This window comes from Varroa destructor, unplaced genomic scaffold (assembly GCF_002443255.2).
Source record: "Varroa destructor unplaced genomic scaffold, Vdes_3.0 BEIS01000005.1, whole genome shotgun sequence".
Taxonomy (NCBI): Eukaryota; Metazoa; Arthropoda; class Arachnida; order Mesostigmata; family Varroidae; genus Varroa; species Varroa destructor.
The window spans coordinates 23,753,068-23,772,725 of record NW_019211458.1 but is presented as its reverse complement, the minus strand read 5'-3'; the positions used below and the strand labels follow the sequence as shown (position 1 = coordinate 23,772,725).

The 19,658-nt window shown below is 40.4% G+C and overlaps 1 protein-coding gene and 1 long non-coding RNA gene across 9 annotated transcripts in view; one reads left to right on the top strand and one right to left on the bottom strand.

The window, feature by feature from the left end:
* LOC111250880 (uncharacterized) overlaps window positions 1-19,658 on the top strand; it is a 95,426-nt gene that overhangs the window by 185 nt on the left and 75,583 nt on the right. For 5 of the 8 annotated variants that reach the window (XR_015327848.1, XM_086989367.1, XM_022806798.2 and 2 more), the window contains exons 2-8: window positions 4,304-4,439; window positions 7,714-7,833; window positions 8,447-8,651; window positions 9,961-10,174; window positions 10,692-10,789; window positions 10,893-11,044; window positions 15,019-15,061. Coding sequence is in view for 7 of the 8 variants with exons in the window: in XM_086989367.1 (XP_086845493.1) it covers window positions 4,329-4,439; window positions 7,714-7,833; window positions 8,447-8,651; window positions 9,961-10,174; window positions 10,692-10,789; window positions 10,893-11,044; window positions 15,019-15,061 (943 nt within the window). In the remaining variant the exon portion in view is untranslated. Of the gene's footprint in view, window positions 1-90; window positions 233-4,303; window positions 4,440-7,127; window positions 7,191-7,713; window positions 7,834-8,446; window positions 8,652-9,960; window positions 10,175-10,691; window positions 10,790-10,892; window positions 11,045-15,018; window positions 15,062-19,658 lie in introns of those variants that run through there. The other 3 variants (XM_086989366.1, XM_086989370.1, XM_086989368.1) reach the window with 3 other exon arrangements.
* On the bottom strand, window positions 230-19,027 carry LOC147755448 (uncharacterized). The gene is made up of 3 exons (XR_015327852.1): window positions 16,830-19,027; window positions 14,406-15,738; window positions 230-1,550 (listed from the first exon to the last, which is right to left on the bottom strand). It is a non-coding gene; the product is annotated as an uncharacterized LOC147755448 (long non-coding RNA).

The window sequence follows — 19,658 nt, the reverse complement described above, 5'->3', positions numbered from 1 at the left end:
GCTACTGCTGACTGACTGACTGACTGACTGATTTGGCAGGCGATTAAAAGCTGCCTCTAACCTACCTATTAGATACATAGCCGAAAGCAAACGTGACTGAGACGTGGCAACTAAACGCTAGAGGAAGGCCCCACACTTGGATGTCGGTCCGATGTTCGCCTGATTGTTCTCTGATCTCAGAACGGACGCGAATCCGTAGTAGACGGTATACGAAGCCAAATTATAATGAAAGGTGGATTAACGACTCTGTCGAAGGCATTGCGAAGGGAAAGCATCTTAGAGTTAGTCTTTGTATGTGGCATTGTAAAAAGCCCATCTGCACAACTTTCTCAAACACTGCAGAAGTTGTGTGATCTGCGGTAGCTGCTTGAAAAGAAAGGTTTTAAAAAAATTGAAGTTTTTCTAATGGATCCTTGGCACGTCCTTAATTCATTTGCAGACTTAAACTAAGGCCGCACGTAATAAGTGCATAATACTTACTGTCAACCTATCGAGCAGTTGTGCGATGCGCAAACATGTTGCGTATGAAAGTGATCTTCGAAACCGTCTAATGCCGTAGTTTAATAGCAGAAGTGCCTGTAAATGTATTTTTTTAGATATTTCACTTAATATTTGGCCTGTTCAGAATTCACTATTATTGTTCACGTTGAATTGAAGAAAGCGGTAGAACCGTTTTGGAATACGCTCCAGAAATACTTAGCTCGAGTAGATCGAACGGTACGTTTAGTCTACCGCAGATGGTGTAGGTTGATGTGTTCCATGTAATAGACTATGCTTTCTGTCGTACCACCGCGTTGACTGCCGTCTACCATGCTGATCAAGGCGTATCGGAAATGTTTCTATAAAACTTCATCACGGAAAATGTGCTTTTGTTTTTACCAAATGTGTTAATGTAAAAAAAAATCATGCATGGCCAGAACTTCGCCCGAACCAGCATGACACACCTGTTACACAAACAATTGAATAATGAAGGGCTCTTTTTAGTATGCGGAACCAGCTAGCTTTTAATAGGCCGACAATGTATGCTAAATCGAAATAAATGCTTAGATTCAATTTAGACATTCACCGATTAACCAAAAAAAGTCTATACAATGAGAGCTGCCTAGATTACGATGGTTGTGAGCGAGTCAGCCGTAGCGTATCTACTTTAAGGGGTGTACTGTCCGGTGCATAACGCACGGCATCCTTCGTTAGACCGTATGGCTTGAGTACTCAGTACCATTGATCACGATCGGACTTTGTAGGCTATTTTGGCGAACGTCGAAAAAACCTATTTACTTGTAATACTGCATAAATTTCTTGCATAAATTTGTTGTATACATACGACTATCGATCTGCGTGTTTCGAAGGGCACACGATTATCGGAGACATTGAAAAACTATTGTGATTTTGTTAAACAAGCTTACCTGCTCTTGTGCTTGCCGTGCACTAGACCCATTGTTTTATGAAGGTGTTAATTAATCGTAGTCGCCTGTTACCTATCTGTCCCCAAAGGCTGGTCTACCACGAGGCCCATAAAATCATCTCTGAGTTGAACCTTGATCGATATTCTGTTGGTACAAACGTACTTATTTACATTAGCAACCTCCACCTTGAAAAATGTACACTCCAATATATCTGATACGAAAATTACTTTCTACCAAAATCATCATTATCGATAATTTTAAGTTCAAGATCAATTTGCCACGCACGAAACGGCTGGATGTGATCGCGCGCCTTCTACAGTGATGCCATTCTTTCGGTAAAAGATTAAAATCAACACGCTGTTTCGAACAGGCGGAACGTCACCCGCTTTTCTAACTGCAGCTGTCAGAAAAATACAACAGAACAACGGACCACAAACAGTGACAGCACACCACTTGCTATCATAAATACTGAAAATTTTTCGGTTACTTGCTGTTTTATCGAAGTACAGGGGAGACTTTTGTCTAACGCCAACACCATAATGGGTGGGGCCAGTTCGTTACTTCGAAAATTTGGTCTTCTCAAAGGTGCAAATATTACTATCCTCAATAGTGTGGATTGCAATTATATACCCACACGATACGGGTACTCCAACTCAGATGCCCCTAATATTCGCGTCTCGACAGAGCGGTTCCATTACTGTCGACCGCTCAGGTTATCTCGACATCTTCTGCCAAAGACTTCATTACCTGTTTACACAAATAGATACCGTAACAAAAAAGTGTTTCCTAATCTCAGTTAATCGTCCGCGTTGATCGGAACGACCGTTGTAGAGACGCTGATAATTTATTATCGATACGAACTGGATTTTGGCTTACCATTCTTTTTTCGTTCGTAAGTGGTCGATACGAAGTAAATGTATTATTAGCGATTACAGCGCCATTGTGCTTTTTAAATTTTGCATTATTTAACACTATCTGACACAGAAGGGAGCTACGCGACAAGTTAGGTTACCTTTCTCGTAGATCCGACTAAACAGTGAATATAGGACGTCTTACTCTCCAGGCTCGTTTTCTACTTTAGTTCTATCGGAACAACAATCTAATTTCCTCTGTTCGTTAATTTTATTTGCCTCATATAGAGTTCTGTAAGTAGAGCTGGGTATGCCTTTTTAGCATGATGTAAATGATTCTTATCGCCTATTTTTCCTGTCCTGCAATGTGATAGAATCGGATTATAAGGCGGCTGTGGCATAATCGCTGCTGGCATTGGCGGTCTGAGCCGGGGGAAAGCTAGTTCTGAGGATATGATACGGATAACGACAATATGGAGCTGTCTGGGCCGGAATAGCGGGCCTGCAATATCATGGGGGATCGACAGGACGAAAACAGAAAAAAAAACGCAAGCGAAGGCAATTATGGAACTGGGCCTATGTAGAAATGACACAGCCGCGATAAGTTAACAAGGACGAATCGGTTCGCTCGCTTAGGATCATGCGCGTCTCGGCACTGGTAGCATCACAAGGCTGGTGACACTGAGTCTGAGCCATCGAGCAAGCGTTCAGAAGTCAACGGAACATAGATGTGTATACTAGGAAATTTGACAGAGTATACAGACTTAATGACGAGTGGCATTACGGGTGTACAGACAATAGCTGACTGGTCAAATCAGCGAAGCATGCGGCAGTTGATGATGACCAGATTATTCTGATGCTCTCAAAGACCGTGTGCGTGCATCAGACTTCCGTGCTGTGTCGAAATATAACGTGGTACCCTTTGAAGTCAGGAATCACTTTGTTACGAATTCGCGGTACAGGACAAATTACCGAAAAAAGATCGATACATTTTAACGATGTTGTTTAGAAACTTGCCATTGTGCTAATATGATCTGTAACGGTAATCTGTAGCAAGTCGATGAGTAAATGGGTAACCATTGACAATATAGACATTGTAACAAATGGAAAAACACGAGATATTAGATAATATAAGAAGTATGCATTCTTATCATGCGGAGGACAGGTTTACGGATCAAATTCTCTTGTATTTTTTTGGCAAACACCTGTGATTAGCTGATTTTAGTGGATTTTTGCAAAAAAAAATCGATCCTTAATTGAAATATAATTTACATAAAATTATATTAGTAGTACAGAAAGCAGCACCTCCAGCAACGAAACAATGCAGGCCTGTATAACCTCCATAACCTCAATGATGTGAACATCAAAGTCCGAAATAGAAATTGACAACAGCCCCAACTTAAATTTGATAACGATTGAAATTATCTTTTACCGAGAGAGTAATTTTCTTAAGAATTTAGTTGCCCGACTACAGGCCCAAATTATGGCCAGACATAGAGAGAAACAACACACCTCGAGTAATCTAAGCCTCATAAGAGTGTTTTGCACATGCTGTTGGAATAGTGCCCATAGGGTAAGATCGCTGGTCGTTAACCGTGTTGGCTCGCAGGTACCATTACTGAATGTTATGTGCTTAGGCGTTTGCCGAAATTACGCAAAGTCATCGTGTAATGTATACGTATTCCACGTATGAATTGTACATGTTCCTAACATTATGACTAGAACCGAAAAAAGGGCTTGTACATCAACATCAGTCAAGGCTTCGATAGCCTCAGCGTCTCGATTTGGCCCTTCTATTATCAAATCTACCATATACAACTAGCGATTTAAATTGCATGATTTTGTATTAGGATGAACTACCTGGACCCATTAAGGGAAAAAATCAATAACTGGAATAATAGCATGGTGTTTAAATTAGGTTCGTATAGCTAACTTTGTGATGTGCCATATTTGCAATACTTTTCTTCTCAAGCGCCTTTTGTTGATACAGATGAATTAATCATCGTATTGTTTTAATGATTGGTATTACTGTGCTTCCCTTGCTAGAGAGGAGCTTGTCTAGAGGGTGACGATGTCTGCCACTTCACCGGGGGTGACACTCAGTGGGGCCTCCATTCCCGGGGGCGGCTATTTTCCTGAAACATTCCTTCAAATGAGCAAGCGAATTGCTCAGATGACACAGGTTTGTATATATAGTACGTATATCGTTTTATGATCTCAAGTCAGAAAAGTGTCAATTAAAATTTAGTTTATCACATGGGTATTAAACTGCATCATGCACCCCTGAAGTTTAGCCTTAATCCGGACTTTTATTTGCTTCCTTGTTTCCATTTGTTTTCTGGCAATTAATTAAGTTACGTTAAGTGTGATAGTGCTATGAAGCATTGCTTCAGACGCTCGAGTCCTGTCTTAAAACGTCCCATGTCTACGCCCGGTTTCGAACCTAGACCAGCGTGCATTTCCCCAAGTTGAACGTATTTGCACAAATTCATTTTACTGATCCAAATTAATTCCATTGTCAGACTAGTCACCACAACAATGAATTGGCAGAAGAACTCTAGATCTAGAGTCTTCACATAGGACCACATCTAAGACACCATGGGGTATAGTACTGCGTAACTACGAAATTAGCAATATGTTCTGTTAGATCGAGTGTAATTATAGTACATCCAAGGCCGTTCGGAACTAGAAGCGAATGGAAATTGTAACACTGGGTTATAACCCTGTTTTTTTAGATCAGTGGACGACATGACCGAGCGATCATTTTACAACGTTAAACGATCGTGGTAGCGATAACTTGTTGTAATATTCCCATTTTTCGAATTTCATTTACCATATGAACTCACTTTAGGGACACTTGTCAGTCTCTATCTCGCTTTTTTGAGTGGCTGGTTGTAATTTACCCTGTAAGAGGTCTATAATTATAGAAAGCTTATATTAAAGGAATAACTACAGCCAGTTTTATGCATTCGCGCATCGAACGCTGCGCATCTATCCTAACCTTCGCCCCGGCTAAAAGACACATAGCATTAGATCTGAGCGGTGATTATTTTTTGGGGCCACGTTGCCCTGATTTTGGTAGCGGTGGCAGTTGCCGAATCTATTCGAATACGACTAGACACGACGGGATTCGCGGCAGTTAACCTAGACAGGCAACACGACCTAGTTCTATCATCTGGCACCCGGTGCAGGATAGGCTACTCACTTCGTACAGCAACAGCAGTAGAGATGTTCATGCTTACACAGATGGACGGATAAAAGGTGCACGCAATAAGCGCGCGAAATACGAAAAAAATGGCTTATTATATGGCCTATAGAAGGCCATACGCCAACTTAACCACGGCATTTGGAAGCAACATTAACGTGCCACCAGGACTAATGCAGGTTAATCGTAGTGGCCGCACGAGACCCAGTCAGCCAGCCAGCCAGCTAGCTAGCCAGTTGCTTTGTTTAAGAGCGCTCGCAATCGACGAACGGGTTGAGTTGACCTCGACATTTTGTTTTATGAAAAGCTCTTTGTATAGTGCTATTGTCTAATGGCTTTACATTGTGGGTTTACAGCAGTCGCGATGGTGAAAGAAGCACTGGGTGTTCTCCTGCTGCTAATACAGTATAGCTATAAAGCTTATTTCCCTCGTGTCGGTGGTAGAAGTATTTCTTTGCCGTTACGCCGCAGAGATTTGCCCACGAAGTAAGAAACACGGCGATATATATAACGACAACTGTACAATAGCGAGTGTATCTCCCTTTGACACAAACAAAGGAGCAAAACTGGCGACGAAATTAAAAAAAAATGATTGGTCTTTCTGTTCTAGATAGCTGTGTATGTTGGGCGTAATGCGTCATACATTCGGCTGATGTGATCAGGCACAAGAAGCTCCTTTACTTATCATCTCACAAAGGCCTAAAGCAGGCACTGATTAATAATAGAAACATAGATTGTTTGTAACTGTTGTCATTAGGCGTGCAACTAGTTACGTAATAATAATATATTTACGTGCTGCGATATTGGCTCGGGCATGAGCCAAATCCTGTGTACAATGTGGACAAATTCCAGGTATTGAAAAACGTAAAGGTAGATCATTTAGTTTAGTCAAGCTAGCTGGCCTTTAGTACTGATCATTTATTACCAATGTTTAGGTTCTGAACGAACACCTTAGGGCGTATATGCTTATGAATCAACCGATCATATATGTCGCTCGATCTATTCCACGGTAAACGCATGCTGTAATATTATAATTAGATTATCCAAGACGCCTTTCTGGGTGGCGTTTAACGATTGCTTGGCCTAAGTGTGCGTAAAATAATCGGGAAACAAGTGCACCATCGATGCGTTGCGAGACAGCGACGTGTTGAAATATTGGTTCTGGAGGGACTACAAACTAACAACACGCGTTCATGCTAAAGTAAACGAGGCACGATACCACACTGTTCCACTAGAGTGTGCAGAGTCTAAATTTATCTTAATAGAGCCAATAGATAAATGCATGTTTCCCGCCAGGTGTGACAATTTTTTAGCAGTTGTTTACGTTTAAGAGTGACCGTTCGAGACGTTTGCTTTCGTAGCTGATAGTTTTAGTCATATATTTATATTTTAAATGTAAACAAGGTGAGGGGGCAGTATATTGTTTCTCTGTAGTAGTATCTAGACTTTTCTATGCGTAGCACAATGGGAGGTTGTAGATAATCCTATATGATCCACTGATTGTCAAAGATAGATATTTAATGGCCGTAACTTGACCTACAAGTCGATAGCGTAGGCCTATTTCGGCGTTTTACATTGAGAAACGGCAATTGGTTAACGGTTCTTAAATACGAATCGAAAAACAGCCAGCTTCATCAGTGCGTTGCATTACCTAAATATGCGTCAGGACAAACGTAGGCAATGCAACGTACGTCGCGGTCCCGAAGCTGTGTTACGATTACTTTAGACGTAAGCGAAATTTTGATTTACTGATAGCACAACGAAGAACATAAGTAACGGGGCCTGTTGTTAGTAGTCCATCTGTCTTCCGTTTGACGTATTTGATAGTAAGTTCTCAAAACGAAGCCATTAGCTCATGTATTCGTTAGGCGAAGCGTAATATTTGTACGCTGTTGATGATGCACTATCTTTTCTTGAAGAGTATTATTGTAAAAAAAAACATATTGTGATCTATATTCAATGATAAAGCTAACGGATTGTTTCCTCTGGTTATATCATTCGTAATATGACATGATTTTAGCTAATTTACACATGTACGTAATGGGCAAAATAATGTAATGGGCTAGCTTTTTGCTACGCATAGCTGTACAAAAATGTGCGTATTCTTGAGGGGTATCTTATCTATGTTTATCAGCTTCTTATATCAATCGTATATGGGCTTAACTCAAAACGCTGCGATGTATCTAAGACGAATCAGAAGAGGATGCCTTTATATGTCCATTTGAACTAACGTACCCACCTCTGAATGCAGGTAATCTACTCATTAAACAACAAGATTGAGGTGCAAGATTTAGCACTGCATGCTATCAAGGAGCACTACGAAAATTCACTCAAAAAGTGTCTATATGACGCGTCGAGTCAACAGCAAAAAGTACGAGTCTTTTTTTCTTTCATACGCAAATCAACACGCTAAAGTTAGCGAGATGACATTTCACAATAAACTCCAGCTCCGACATCCCCCCTCCTATTTAAGCAAAAAGAAGCCGATTTTTTTAACACTTCCTTTTACATTAAAGGCCCTCCAATATTACGAATTACCGAAGGTGCCGTAGTTTCAGCTGCCTCCTACAGCAAGGTCTAGAAGTAAGGTCCGTGTGGCCATGAGAGCTAACAACTTGAGCAGGAACTTTTTCTAATGTGTCTAACGACAATCGTTTGATTTATTAATAGATAGTCATGAGCGCTACTTGCATATCACCACGAAATAGATCCTTCTTGTGGTAATTCATTCCGTTAGTTATCCCGAGGCTAAAATGTCAAACTGTGACGCCTTCGAAAAGGACCAACGATTATGGCGCGTCAACTTGGTCCTGTTCACCTGTTAACAGTTTTCTAGACGGCTTCGTTTCGATTTCAGAACTATACAATGCTGTCCTATGGAGCGATTGGTAACTACTATACAATTAATATCACAGTGAAAATAGAAACCCGAGCAGTAACCTTAACAATCATTTGTCTTTATTGCTCCGGTCACCGACAAACAGGCCGACGATACGCATCGATTGGCATCTCATGTTCAAATGCTGGAAATGCAATTAGCCGTAGAACGGGAGAAACACCGCAGGTTACAGCAGCCGCAGCAGCAGCCGCAGCAGCAGCAATCGAGCTTATTCGAGCAGACGACCACAACACCTATCGCTACGCCACCTGTAACTAGAGATCTCGCCATGCTCTTTCAGGAACTGAGAGGTTTGTTCTTTTACACCTGAGCGTCGTAAAAGACAGTAGTCCGCAACGAATCGTGCGGAGTAGCCATCTACGTAATCACTTGCACGATTACGTTTAAAGGCGGCAAAGCGTTAACTTGAAACGCCGCAAGCGCATTTCCTTTTGCATAAACAATGCTCTTAATTGGCTAATCGGCTGAGAGCAAACGTCAACAGCTTTCCATATTTGGAGCTTCGATCTAACTTGCGCGTCTTAACGCTACCATAGTAATTACCAATATTTGTCTAAAAAGAACTTAAATTATCGATATAAACATGTAGGATTAGCTGTATGTATTACGAAGCAGGCAAACTACAGGATGAAAGACTCGTTTAGCGCATTCCCTATTAACGGGCTAGCCACGAATCTCGATACCCAGATATTATGGGAATTTCCTAGCCAAATCGTGGCTTCTACAAAATAATACTTCAATTTAATACCAGCGCCACATACATTTGGACGTCAAGTAATTACATATATATATAAACCAATTACGAAAATTATTCTCATCAAAAAGTCAAATATAGGCCATCGTTTCATTGCTTCCATGCGCTACGAAGGCCAAGAAGGTGATGTAGATTATGCTAAAACAAGCTAGCTTTGCTAATATGCCTAATTACTAAGAAGTCTCCAGAGTACTAAGGCAAGTTTAATCAAGATATCCTAATAGTCATAAAGGTTATATTAGATGTCGGTAATAAATGAGATGGCATCATTGAGGATTTCTCGGCCGCAAAAAGCATACGGAGAGCTGTTTACGAGGTTTTACAGGACAGGCCGATCACCTCCTGACTTTACGTCCGTTCGTACAAGAAACGTACATAAATGAATGCAGGTGTGAGCGAAGACAACCCCCTAACATGCCTGCAATAGGGGCGCCCTTATAGCGTCTCCTTATTTCTTTAATACTTTAATTTATTTTAGACACGTCCTAATGCCATGGCATTCACAGGAATACAAATATTTTATTGGCAAGACCCTCCTACGAATGCATTATACAGTTAGAATTTCTGCCTGCGTATTTTTTGCCACTTCATTAAATGTGAAATACTCTGTATAAATATATAAATGTGAAATTGTCAAGATACTTTTTCAGACTGTCGAAAAGCTTCGTTCTTGATCTGTACGTTTGAGTACAATTTGAACTCCGCTTTTATAAGAATAGTAACATAAAATCCAATAAATAAACATAAGGCCTAACTACGATTAGCATGAAGCTCGTCAATCCTTAAATTGGTGTTAGATGTTTCACTAGACGTTTGTCTACTATTTGTATTGCATCTTATTGTAGATAAAGAAACCGAATTTGAAAAAAAATTAAGTGAATTCGAGCATTTGCATAATGAGATGGCAGCTTTTTCGTCCTGCGTGACAGCCGTGCCAACTTCAGATAGGTCCAACAACGTCGACAGCGCCTGTTGTAGCACCGCAGTCGACAGCAGCGCCATTCAACAAGGGTCATACGAAAAACATCATGTACTTCTAACAACAACGACTGATTTCGAGTAAGTACAGCTGCTTGTTAGAATTTTCATTTGAGACGTCCACCGCAAGGTGCAGCAACTTGCGCCTAGTTCGAGAGTAAACCTGAATGAAAAGAGTAAATCGATCTGGACATGGATACTATTGCATAAACGATTGATACTTAATGACTCGTGATACGTGGTCATACTCGTACACGCAACAGCCTTTGCACTTGCAACGGTACGATGTAATTCCTTCTGAGGATGAATTCTCTTGGGCAAAAACTTCTAATGACTCCAGAGAAGCGTATATGAACTTGGCGCCTGCGTTACTAACCGTAGGCTCATTAGATCATGGGGAAATTTTGTTTGAATACTGCTTTCGGTGGTCGAAGGACTTGATACAAACTTTCAGGATAAACGAGCTAATCTAGACAAAGTGTTTCACAGCCTATGTAGTCGATTCACCCTTTGTGCGTACACGGACGACGCAAGTGCTTCAGCCAAGGCTAAACAACACATTGATAACCTGGCAAAAACAAAATTAATTATTTTGCAGGTTATCGGAAGACGCGATGGCGGCGGCCTGCCTCAAACGAAAACGCAACGAGACGGCGAATAATCCCAGCGCTCTCGTCAAAAGTGGACCTTGTTCAGGTAATAATAATAGCAGTATGAACTTACTCACCTTAAGAAAAATTTATGAACTTATCTGTTAAATGACCATTCAATGAATTTTAACATTGTCTGGCTTCTGCAGTATCGAAATTAATTGCACAGTTCTCGACGCGTAACGAGGACCCGAAAGAGGTTAGCGATACCTCAGCAAATGTTGCTGCTTCGCTTTCGCCGTCGCCGTCGAGTGGTGTCAAGCTCAAAGCTATTAGCATTGACAGGAACAACTTCCCTAAGGTAGGATTATTACTCGACTGGAAAATTATTCATTTGGCTAAGTAATTTCTATATTGGGATAATAACATCAACATAAGCCGTCAGAGGTTAACCAACTCATTTACATAAAGGACTACTTTTAATAAAATACATTTGTATATTTATGTTAATATCCTCACACTATATGTCGGCTAGTATAGTCTAAAGTAACAGTAATAACAGAATACAATGCAGAAGTGCAGAAACTCTTGTTTTTATCCAAAAATAGTTTTATTAGAAATTTTGCGCTAAGGAAGGCTTGGACAGTTTGTACGATAAAACCACTTTTTTGCAAATTCAGACTCATAAACATATGTTCAGACAAGATTGTATATATTCTCCAAAATGTACATCTGTGGCGCAATACTACTTTTAATACAATCCTGTTTTGAATTCTGAAGTTTAAATTAAAAAAATGCATCGTGTTGAGACTGTTTACTTACTGTAGGGGATAGTAAATTTACAATTATACATATATATATATATATATATATATATATATATATATATATACGTAATTTTTAATAAATATAAAGAATATTAAAATAGCTGAGACAAAACATTGTTACTATCATTATTACTATTGAATAATTATCTGGCGACGATGATTTTTTAAAAATTTCTTCGACAGACCGGTCGAATGGATATCATTGCATGAGACGGCATCTCTTGCTTTTGGCTAATTATTCAGGCTGGGTTAGTGGTGGTTACACAACTGGACAAAAGTAGATTATATTTATCTGTCGAGTCAGTTCCTCTCAGCTTGCTGTCTTCCCTATCTGTTATATATATGTATATATATATATATATAACTATTAATTTACTACTATATTAGGTGTACGGTTGTGAAATTTATTTCTGAGAATCGGTATCTGAGAAGAAATCTTTATCAAGCTTACGAAATTATACAACAATACATGTATAGTTATCTCTTCGTTCTAACATCATTTTCTATAAAATTTCAATAATTCTTGTGTTCTTATTACATGTGGGTCTCTTAAATTTAGTAAATCTTGGCGGAAACTAACGGGCTTCCGTTTTAACTCACGAGAGTGTAGCGGCTCAGTTTTAGTACCTGACCTCTGACCTTTCGCCCAGAATTGCATCAACAGGTCGAATAGAGCTAAGAATAACACCCCCACTTTGGTGAGAAAAAGTTCTTGATTTACATCCATTATTACGAGTATGATCTTAGGGGAACGTTGCGTACCTTTCACATATTTTACCGGTTCTTTATAATCGACCATATCGCGCCTTCGTTTAGCTTTTGTTATTGACAACTGGCCAACGTCCTTACCACGTTCTCGCCAGCGAGGGAGAAAGCCACGGGGCACGTGCCTTAGAAACGCCGCCCGCCTGAACACGATTATCATCGCGGTGGAGCTAAAGAGACCCGCCACCTCGTCCGCCTCGGCGCCTTAGTTCCCGATATTCCTTAATTTTGCAGTAGCAGTTACTACTGAGTCGAGTTGTACGACACCTGTCAGATGCCTGGCATTCGAGCTGAACATCAGCAGCTATCAATAATAAATATGTGCTTGAAATATCGTACTGGAGCCTCTTATAGCTAGTAAACAGGCATCGTATCATGAGTGAATATACAGATTACTACATAACTAGTACACGAAAGACGATTAGGAGAAGACACACTAAAACAATACAATTTCAAATATCGTCGGTATATGACAAACAAATAATACTATGAACTTCTTCAGCTTCTAAAGAATACATTTTGTTGAGATCCTGAAGCATGAACGCTGAAAACGTTCATTTTAGAAAACGTTTTCAGGAAAAGGGAGTGGAGCATCATTCATCGTGTTCAGGGTAGCCTTGCCAAATGGATTGTTCCCTAAAAACGAAGCTCACTTATCGGATCAAGATCATGCAGACAGGGTAGACTCGCACTCGCTAACGGCTATGTACACAATTAGAGCGTGCTCGTAATTCTCATATGGCGAGAAAGATGCAAATGGCGACACTAAATTTCCACCAATTTCTTTTATACAAGGTAAAACAAGCGCAAGATATTGCGAGATAGCGGTGGCTATCTGGCAACTAAAAGTCAAACTTCTAGCAATAAGCAAGGTGTGCAAATCATGTACACCTAATATATAATAGCTCCATAGTTTGTTTCGCATGAGAAAGGGTCCGGCTCCAATAGTACGCGGAATATAAATCGTAAGTTAATTGGAGCTGGCTATACGGAAGACATTGTTCCCAGGTAACCTGTTGTCTTTAGTTGACTGTTCGTAAATTGCCATTTTCCTCATTCTAGCACTTATAATATCGTGCAAAAGGCGACGTCTTGGTACGTTGGATTTTTTGGACGCACCACTCGCAATCAGATGCCAACATCTCGATTAGACGTAATCGAATTGATAAACCTAATGGAAGATATGATACTCTTCGTCAACTAGCAACGCTTGCTCCAGTCAAGCTACGTCGAATTCTAAGAAGATGCCTTCTAAATAAGCTGTTATTCTCTGCTATAATTCATACATCACTGATACCTCAGTAGCCTTCATCCGCAGCGGTTACGCTGTCTACTTGTGACGAAAGATCCGTATAGAACCTGGAGTAGGTGGTTAACGCCTGTAGAACTGTATCCATCTAAATCAGGGGAGGTTCACGACTGATTTTTCATACGTCCTACTGAAATCGTAAGCTGACCTACGTAGACAAGCTTGCAGACAGAGAAACCGCAGTCAGTTGTACTGAAAAGTTCAGCTCACGCCAGATCGATAAACGGATCTGAAAAACTCTGACAGCGGCAACCCGAACTTTTATCCCTCCGGGGCGCTTTTGGCCCTGCGAAAACCTAAAGGTATCACAAGGTGCAGCCTACTGAATAATATTTCTGTGAAAACAGATTAGTACAAAGTAGCTGATGCGATTTGATACGCTTGAAGTATGATGCTTCTGAAAAAAGTTGCGGCTACACGCTTCAACCACATCAGCTTACTTACTTACTCTGCGGCACTTATTTTGTCTTGGCAGGACATAAGAAAACTTCATAGTCCGATGATGCAGTGCTAGTGTATCGGCCTGCTATAGTTAGGATCATTCGAAGTCATCTAGGGTCAAGCCCAGCCATCACCCGAACACTTGAAACTGGGCTCGGAGCCATCCATCTATGAGAAATACATAGCGTCCGTACTAGGACAAAAAATTTCAAACACATATTTTCCCGTAGGTCTCAAAATTTATTGAATTGATAGGAGTGTGCGATGATAAAATGATTAAAATTGATTCGGAAACAAACGATTCCCGAAGCAGCTGTACGCACGAATTGTTGTTATATTGTGTGTACTATTAACGGTATAGTGTATTGTGTAATGCTTACGATGCACTGCAAGTCCAGCCGATTTCACAACGAGTCCTGTTTTTTTTTTGTAATTCGGCTTATCCTGAAAGCTATTATAGTAATTACGTTGGGTAAGGTAGCCCACTTATAGCTGCGTGCCTCATGATTTTCCTCCTTGTTATACTTGTTTGCACCTTGACACATTTAGGTAAGTGACAACCGAACCAATTGTACCACTTGTCGAATGACCTAAACATCGGCAACGACAACAGCAGCACTATGAAAGCGTCTGTACCTCAAAGTTGACGTGGATTGATCTGAATGTTTTCATTCGAATCGCATGGTCATCTGGAACCTCGATGCCATAGAAACCCAATTAAAATTAGGGTCCAGCTCTGTTTGTGCCGGCTAGCTTTTGTTGTCATTACTTTAAGTTACTTTCGAACTTTTTGTTCTACTTGTGAGCTATATACATATATATATACACTGCAGCATGTTGAAGAAGCTAAAGCGGAAGTTCCTAGTAAGTTGTTCATTGGTGACACATGCTTTGAAAGCTAACAAATCGCTATAACCATAGAGAACAAAATGGCGTATTGCTATATCTACGCTGTATTATTAAGAGTTTTTCTTCAACTTGTTGCTATTGCAGGGTGGGCATTTTTCCAGAGGAGAGGAGCTGATCAAAGCTAGAGGTAAGTCTAAATTGAAGAAGAATTGCCAATCGTAGATACTGTTTAGAGATTACAGTGTCCCGTCTTCTCTAGACCATGATAAACTTATTGTACATCTGCTGTTGTCTACCATCCGTAGCACGCATCAGTAGACAGCGTTCCAACCTAATGGGTATATATTTACTTGACAATTTATATTGGCGACGACTGAATCGAAGTGTAAAGTTAAACTGTTCAGGGCAGCAGAATGCCCCAGCGTCATCACTGCGATTATGTTCCGCTAGAATTATCCGACATTCGAACGTTTGAAACTTTTCGAAAATGTCCTCCGGGCAGAGCGTTCTAATGAAGCTCCATTTTGAACATTTGATAGAGAAGCTATTTTTTTAATATGAAATGGAAAAAATATAGTGTTTTCGGCTACACATGTTTTGTGAAAAGGTTTTCTTACGTATTATTTCATTATGTTTCGCTTTATTCAACTAGCAAAACTGTTGTCCTATCTTATCCGGTTACCTATATATTATATAGCCATTGTTGTGTTTTTACAAATTATCTACCTATAGCAAACAGCATTTTTCCTCGATGCTTTTCCAACATGGGAGCTTTGTACGAGATGACATGGAACGCACGTAGTGATTGCTACGTTTATTCCGTGTCTCGATGAGGACTTCATATGACACAGTCAGCTGGCGTACCTGAAGTGTAAAGCAGCCATAAGCTCTTCAACTGGTCGTAATGCGACTATTTTTTTATTGCCGGTGACATACACTATAGAATAAAAAAATAACATAACAGTTATAAGTCTCGTTATATCTCTCAGATTCAATCAGTCGAAGGGTCTCTGCTTTCCAATGTTTTCCCTCATGATAATCTCATACAAACCTTGTAATCGGATGGTGGCTTGTTTAGGTAACCGCTTAGGACAGATTATCAATTGTTTTTTGTTTGTGGGTCTTTCCTTAGTTGTGGTTTCACAGCAAATGACCAGTGAAGTTTGCATTGACGGAGGACTGATTAGGCCTACATGTCTAAGTACATATTTAAGTATGCAAACAAAAGATAGTGCACAAGTTACATAGACATTGACAGTTTCATAACAAACAACTGAGTAGTTATGTGACGTTTCGGATACTATTAGATAATAATTATTATTATTATTACACTTCAGTCTTCTACTCACACAGCAGTTGATTGATTAATATTTGCTCCGTGTAATTCGTTATTTATTTTACTTTGTACTAGGGACATTATAATTAAACAATAAAAAATAATGAAGGACATTATAAAAAAATTAAAGGCTAATGCATCATACAGGACAGGCTTTACTGGTGATGTGCTCTTCTTGCACTGTAGAGCATTCATCCACTAAAATCCACAGCACTTGTACCCAGTTAATTTCATTAACCTGCGTGGCCCAGCCATGGAGTCATACCTAACTTTAACTACGAACCGGCCTACTGCAACTGCTGTTAACGTTTTTTCTTCACAAAAAAGTATCAATACGTAAGGAAAGATTACATCGTTTTAGCTTAAGAGGGAGCCCGAATGTTTAGCTTTGGACGCGAAGCCCGTTTGTCAGTCTCCGTCGATGTATTCGAGAAAGCCAAAGCAGGTACATGTAAACAGATCAGGCAAATGGCCTTAGCTAACAAACCTTTCGATTCTACAAACATGTCTTCGGTTGGTTCGTGTGTCTTTAAAATCGTATAAAATCTCAATTTTTGTGTTGAGTGTTTTGTCACGCAAGACCTGCTAACTCTCTAAAACTAAACCTTAGTCATCTTACCTGCTTCTGAAGCCTTCCTCGTGCCTGGCCAGTCTTACATCACTGCTCGCAAATATTTAGTTAGCCGGAGCTTTTGCCGCCCGTCCGCTTACCCACTGTTATTCAAGGATTGCACAGCAGTTCTGACTCTGTGGCACACCGCGGCCTACAGTTCTGCGTGGTAATGGCCTATCGTGGCCAGGCCATGATTATCACTCAACGTCGATTCAATTCGCCTACCGCTAATTGATGCTTTTCCTCACATTCTGTTGCTCATTTGACGACGATGACGATAAGAACAGATTTGCCCTTCTGTTTCGGATACCTTCTTCAAAAATGATTCGGCCGTTTTAGCAGCTCATCCTGTGACGACAGCATCAACTGCAGTCGCCTATTAATACGTGTCTAACGTACGCATCCTGCATGTGTGTATGTCTGTGCTTGTCAGCTTGCTGGCGTGGGGCCAAAGCAGCCTGCTACGTATAGGCCTGTATGCTTTCGCCTGCTGCTCATAGCCTTTCGTTTTTCCTCCTCTCCCCTGAAGAAATGTGGACCTGGATGGCACGAGGCAAGATTTCTGAAAACAACTAGCGCCGCTGCACCTTTGTGAGATCTTCTTTACCACACTGAACTCCGCTGAATCGCAAGCTTACAACAGCCACGTCGTGTTTGCTTCCCTCGATCGAAGAACAGGAAGAGCTTGGGAGCGGCTGCTGCGACCAGTGACGATCATCACCTCTTAGCCGATCCGATGGTGACGAAATTAACAAATCAACGAAGTCTGGAACACAAAAATTACTGAAAAATAACAATAATAAGAACAATGTAGCTTATTTAGAGACGAGATCAACCGAGTTGGTTGCAACCGATTACCATCAAATGTACGTCGTCGCGAATCATACGGTTATTGGTGCGCTCTCGTTGTGGTCGTATGAAATCAATTTCGTTAGAAATTTTCTTCAGCCAACAGAGGCGGCTGACGATTGTTGCGCACTGATAACAATTTGGTCAGCTGCCATGACGAAACGCCTCGATACACCGAAAAGTAATAAAAGGATAGGAACAACTACAAAATCGGCCGAGACTGCTCAGTGCATGTGCGAAGTGTTAAAACGCGGGCGACAGGTGTTTTGTCATCAGCGATAGACATTGAAATCTTGCCCCGCAAAATTAACGACATCTCAGCCAGCGACAGCAGCACGCGTATTGCTACGAAAGCACGGCAAGGGTAAAATTGTAAAGGCAAAAGCTTAGGAAACAAAGCGAGACGTGTCATTACCCTCACTTCTTTCGTAGGTGACATCTTTTACTGTGACTGGGTGTTTGTTTGTTTGTTTGTTCCCGCTTCTTTTCTATTCCATTCTTTCCGTTATTTTGTGGTAAGGCCCTATCGAGGCTCCGACTCTTTGTTTGTTTAATGCGCTCGTGCCCGGGGCAGGAAAATCGCTCTGTCCTATCCTGTGTTTGCGGTTTTATCATGGGGGTCTACATAGACACATTTTCTTTTCGGAGCTGGAGGTCAGGCGTGCCGCTTGCCTATTTCTTTCTCTACTCGATCAAAGGTAATTCGTTATGTAACTGCTTATAGTCAATGTTCGAAGTGGTGCATGAGAATTGTAAAATTATCAATAAATGTACGGCCGAAGAATGGAGTAGATGGTAGCACCGAGGGCCTAAACCAAGGTCTCCGCTTCTAGTCAGGTTGGGCTTACACGGTACTATATATTAATAAAGCAAATTATTACACTTCCTTAAATCCTGTTTATGTTAGCTAGCAAGTAATGACATCTTGCGAATAATGAAAATTTAACTGTAACTCGAATCTAGCGTAAAAAGCGACAGCTGATTCGACGTTGGGTGTACGTTATTGAAACGAGCGAGGTATTATGGGTGTCGGACCCAAGGCAAACTGCCAAGTGGAAGGAACTTGAGCGCGACGAAGAACGGTTTAAAGTCGTGCAGACGTTTTTATTATTTTATCATTCGTAACTTATTGTTTACGTTATTATTATTATTATGGCTGTCCTCTGTATTAGAATAAAATGATAGATCATCGTAGCGATCACTCGTTGCATATTTTTTTCTTGTTCTAGCTAAAGGCATAGGAAAACACAATCTGCTATAAATGTTGACCAAGCTGATTTTTCGGCTCATTATCTATCAGCCCAATAAACATCTCTATTACAATGTACGATGCAAAAGCAAGTACTGTTATTCTAAAAAACATTAGATAGTATTGGATATATCAATACGTCGCTCACTTATACATGGCCGATATTCTTATTGTGATTGAACCAGAGTTCGTTTCTCTGTGAAAGATTGATCGTGCATAGGCTAAATATCTATTTAAGACAAATCGGTATGGGTTACTCTTCTGTGTCGTACCAAGCGAATCAACGTGTTTTCCATTTTACACAGTTTCGTCGAATGAAGGCTGTTGTTGACCCATTTTTAAATTACCCAATTATAATGAGTTAGCTCCTTATGATCGGGTAATGCGTCGAGCTAATTTCAAACAAGGCCAATATGCAAATGAAAACGGATGTATAGGAAGGCAAAGCGTGGTATCAAGGGTGGGGTCGCATAACCTGTAGAAAAGTGAACTTTGTTCTTGTGAGACAAATAAATTATCACGCTTTCAAACGTTTTTATAGTCAATCATACTTAAAATTTAAATGTGCCTTAACCCTTTAAGTAAGTAAGAGGCGCACAAAAAAACCGTCTATATACCAAGCAGTCGTTCTTTTTATTCGGAAATTATCTTTTACCATTCATATTAATTTCTGGGTTGCTAAGCTAGTCACCGTACGCAGATAAAATGGTCATTTTTTCCTTTAGAAGAGGAAACTA